The following is a 4,904-nucleotide window of genomic DNA, read 5'->3' on the forward strand; positions in this document are numbered from 1 at the left end:
ATATATTGTCCAAGTGTTGCTGTAGATATAATAACCAATCCCACTAACGTTCGTCCATACAAGTCTTGACCGAGTTGAGTGTGTGTCACATATGTTATGATGAATTGAAAATGGGGGACCCTGATGTAAACAAGACGAAAGTCTCTCTGGTCTGCATCCCCTTAACAATTGTGTGTATTGAGCCGTACTGTATTGTACCCATTCTGCAATCTGTTAATAATGTTTTCAATCAATCAATCAAGACCAAATAGTAAAAAAAAAATTAAAAAAGACACCTGGTCAAGATAACATTACAACAACAACAAGCGACGTCCCGATGCTAGTTGACCCCCGGGAGGAGGAGTGCTGCAGCTAAACGCGAGGCTACTCGGCTAACTAGCCCGTCGGCTATCTCTCGGCTAGAGAGAGGAAACCCGTCCACTTGCGACACAAAGCTGACATTATTATTACATCATCACACACCACATCTCCACGTCGATAGCAAGCGGACGTGATTCCTAAAAAGACGCTGGACTTTCATTCCCGGGGGGTGTGAGAGAGATAGAATGTGAAACAGCAGCAGAGGGGCAGCAGCAGCAGCGTGTGCTGCTCCTCCTCCTCGCTGTGCGCCGCGGCCCGCGCCTGGAGCCCCGCACGGCGGGAGCAGGAAAGCCCGGTGCTTCGCTTCACTCCACTAGGCCGCGCGTCGGGCAGCAGACTCTCTCGGGTTCATCGCGTAAAACAACGGACAACGTTCACCGGAGAGAGGGTCACACTCCGCGTCCCGGGTTACAAGACCCCCCTCTTTAACACAGCAGAGGGGTTTTATAATAATATCGCTCTCTCACCTGAAATTGGAACATCTATCTTGAGGTTTTCGGGGGAAACGGACGCGTCTCCCGGGTCTCACTCACTACAGGAGGCGGGCTCTCACGGGGACGCGCGCGACACACCGCCTACGTGAACGTGCAATCGTCTGATTGATTGATTGATTGATTGATTGATTGATTGATTGAAAACTTTGTTAACAGATTGCAGAATGGGGTAATACAGTACAGCTCAATACACACACAATTGTTAAGGGGATGCAGACCAGTGAAAGACTTTCGTCTTGTTTACATCAGGGTCCCCCATTTTCAATTCATCATAACATTATATGACATACATGACATACAGATAGACAGTACTGCTACATCTAGACATTTATGACATACCAGAGTACAAAAAGAGCTAGGTCTACTACACACCACAGTTCTAGGTGTTGTATATATAGTTCTATGGTCAGTCTGATTGCACATTCTCTTCATCATAAATATATGGGTTACATAGCTATTCGGAGGAACCATCTGTAATGCAGTCAAACAGCGACCTCTGGGCAAAAGAGCAATTGGTGTTGCACTTTGTTTACATTGTTTTGTTTTGGTGTGACATGTGGGTTATACTTCTATCTCACCATCACAGCCTCCCCGCGCATGACAAACCTGGGAGCCCTCTCATTTAAGAGTAGCGTCAATAAAACAAGACAGCTATCCTTCTTTCACCTCAAAAGTATTGCCCGGGTCCGCCCACTAGCTATTTATGATGAATTGAAAATGGGGGACCCTGATGTAAACAAGACGAAAGTCTTTCTCTGGTCTGCATCCCCTTAACAATTGTGTGTATTGAGCTGTACTGTATTGTACCCATTCTGCAATCTGTTAATACAATTTTCAACCAATCAATCAATCACCAGTGTACTAGGTTAGTCTCGACGAATTCTCGCTCATCTCTGGGGGGAGATGACGGAGTAGATCAAAGCATTGGCGGAGGGGTCTCACGCCCATGGGGTGGGCCACCGGACGCGGTGCGTTCATGTTCTGACCGTCTTGGTGGCGCCCTCTGTGATGTTTTAGACACACGTACCTACCTCCCTCTTAGGACTGGGGATGGTGGCGTGATTAGGACACAGGACTGGTTCTGGTCGCGCCAGACCAGGTCAGTTAACCCGTTGTCCACCGAGGGGCAGATCTGCTGTTCTGGTACCCTGAAGGACTTTGTGCTTTTTCGGGGGGAAAATGCCGGGTTGGCCCGGGCGTCGCAGGGTTTGATGTTATGGAGGTGTGTTTGTGGTTATGTCACTACGTGTTATCCTTCACTGTTGCTTGGTCCATATTGTGTTGTAACTTGCGCTGTGCTAAGGAGCCTGGTCCTTCTCCATTCTTTTTCGCCCCTCCCTTCCCCTGCTTGGCGGGGCGGGGGGGGGGGCTGTCGAGGTGGTTCTATTGTACCCCTCTGGCATCCCTGTGTATGTCCCGGTCCGCCGGGCCCAGGTCCGGACTCGTTCTCGTCGACCTGTTGGCCTGGGCTAACCCCTTCTTGAAAACTGAAACGCTTGTACTGCCTGTATAGCCGGTGTATACACGCAGTTGTGTTTCAGAGTTTTTTTCTTGGGGGGGGTTAAGGGAACAACCGCCTCCTGTTAAACTAAACATAGGGGGGTGGTTGGTTCCCCGGTGTGTTGATAGCGGAGTCGACTCTCGTGTTAGGCCGGGCTTGACCCCGTCTGCCTGCAAGTGTGCCCCCACATTTTTCATGACGTCTGCCAATCATGTCAGCCTTCTCTGCCTCTGCCTCTCTAGGGGGTCGGGTTTTTGTGGAGCTGTTCTCAGTAGACCCCTTAGGCGCCTGTCTAGTCCGCAGTGCTCCGGGCACAGGTCAAGTTACGCTTTTGACCTGTTGCCAGGATTGAGGGATCAACCTCTTTGGGGGTTGTCTCCCCGGTGCGCCGACTGGCCCCACAGTGTTGTGGGGGTGTAGCCTCTGTGGAGTGCTTCAGGGCGGCGTGCTGTAGGGGGGAAGGGCCTGCTCTTGGATTGGGCCCTGTCCGATACGCTGGCGATGTGGGGGGTGGTGTCACTAGTGACCGTCTGGTGGGGTCTCGATGCTGCAGCATCGTTGGCCTCACCAGGCCCCCTTTCCGGGGGGTCCTGACCCTCAGGCTGTTCCTGGGGCTGGGTCCTCCTTCGAGCTCCGCTGCTACGGCCTTGCCACGGGGTTGGGTTCTTGACATTGACCCTGTGATGTTAGGGGCTGTAACATTTTTTTTTTCTTCTTCCCGTTCGTTCCCTAGTGGCATGTGGGATGCACGCCTGTGTAGTCGCGGGTGTGATGGTAAGTCCCACGATCTGCTCACCCTGTGCGTTGAGTTGCTAAACCCTCTTCGCACAGTCTGATACGATTCCCTCCCGTCCCCCTCTAGGGGGGTCCGGGGGCTCGGGTCCTCCCCAGTTCTGATGGTTGTGGGGCGCCTCAGCGGGTACATTTGTCGAGCTTCCGTTCTGCTCAGCTCCTGTGTTCCACTACGAGCAGAGCGTAAGCTATACGATAATATATATATATATATATATATGAGTATAGCGAGCGCTCTGCTCGGACTCACTGAGGACCCCGTGGTCTTCGCCTTCGGTGGTGAAAGACTTGGGAAGGAGCTGTTAGTATGGCCACGTCCCCACTTATGTAGAGGAGCGGATGTGGGTGTGGCCAGGCGGATGGATGTGTACATGTGGAGAAATTTTATTCAGAATTAGATTGAATGGGATAAGGTTCCACTACGAGCAGAGCGCTCGCTATAATCATATAACTATGGTTATAGGATAACCGTATGTTATATTTGCGGATGATATTACCTATAAGGGAGCAGATACAGAGAAAAGAGGATGGGCCCTAGAAGGGAACCAGGTGACAGGGGCAGAGGAGGAAAAGGATTGGTATGTTCTATGCCTGAAGTTGTTGGAAAACCAGTTTAGCGTCGAACCTTGGACGCCAATCCCATGTTCAAGCCATTCGATGAAGATGTTGTGATCGACAGTGTAGAAGGCAGCACTGAGATCCAACTGGATTAGGATTGCACAGTCCTCTGTGTCCATGGTCAAAAGCAGGCTGTTTGTTACTTTTAGCAGAGCAGACTCTGTGCTGTGAAGAGTCCTGAAACCAGATTGAAATGTTTCAAGGATATCATTACTATTGAGAAAGTTAACAGTTGAATGAGAACAGCTTTTCCCAATACTTTAGAGAGGAATGGCAGTTTTGAAACAGGTCAATAGTTGTTGGGGGACCTGGCATCCAGGTTGGGTTTTTTATACATTTTGCCTCTTTTCCACTGCATGGTACCTACTCGACTCGACTCTACTCAGCCTTTTCGGTTTTCCATTGCCAAAATTTGCGGATAGTACCTGGTAACAGGTACTTTTTTAGTACCTGCTTTGTCGAGGTTCCAAGTGGGTAGAACGAACACTGTACACTGTACATTGGAATACTGACAAAGCCATACTTGGTCATTTACTGTACAACTGGGTTAGGACATTTGTAGGGGCCAGTTTCGAATTGCAGTCTCCCGTAGGTGTTCTTTGAGAGTGTTTTTGAAAGTGGGTAGTGATTCACATTCCTTTACAGCTTTGGGTAGGGCGTTCCACATTGATGTGGCATAATTGCGAAACGTGTTTAGTCCCTTGTTTGAGCCGAATCTGGGTTTAACATGATTTGTGGAGCTCCCTCTGGTGTTGTGATCGTGGTATTCACTGACCTTTGGGAAGTATTTTGACATGGGTACCTTGGTCGCGTAGTGTATCTTGTAGACCAGGCCCATTGCAAGTTGCTGTACTCTGTCGTCTACTCTAAGCCATCCGGTTGTCAAAGTGGGCAGGGGTGAGGTGGGTTCTAGGAGTAAGGTCAAGCAGTAGTCTGACCAGTTTGTTTTGAGATGTTTGTAATTTTGTTTTTACCGCCTTTGAGGTGCTTTGGTACCATGAGGTGCACGCATAGTCGTAGTACCCTTGAATGAGTGCTCCTGCCAGAGTCTTCAGGGTATTCTTGTTTACCAGAGAGGAGATCCGGTACAAGAATCGAGTTCGTTGGTTGACTTTTTTTATTACATTGGATGCCATTTT

At 49.6% G+C, this 4,904-nt stretch overlaps 1 protein-coding gene across 1 annotated transcript in view; it reads right to left on the minus strand.

Annotated features, from left to right (window-relative positions):
- Window positions 1-896, minus strand: part of patl1 (PAT1 homolog 1, processing body mRNA decay factor) — a 66,864-nt gene extending 65,968 nt beyond the window's left edge. The window contains exon 1 of the mRNA XM_084318992.1: window positions 828-896. Within this exon, the coding sequence (XP_084175118.1) occupies window positions 828-842 (15 nt within the window). The 5' untranslated portion in view covers window positions 843-896. The remainder of the gene's footprint in view (window positions 1-827) is intronic.
- Between the last annotated feature and the right edge of the window lie 4,008 nt (window positions 897-4,904).

This window comes from Notolepis coatsorum (assembly GCF_963971535.1).
Source record: "Notolepis coatsorum genome assembly, chromosome: 7".
NCBI classification, from domain to species: Eukaryota; Metazoa; Chordata; class Actinopteri; order Aulopiformes; family Paralepididae; genus Notolepis; species Notolepis coatsorum.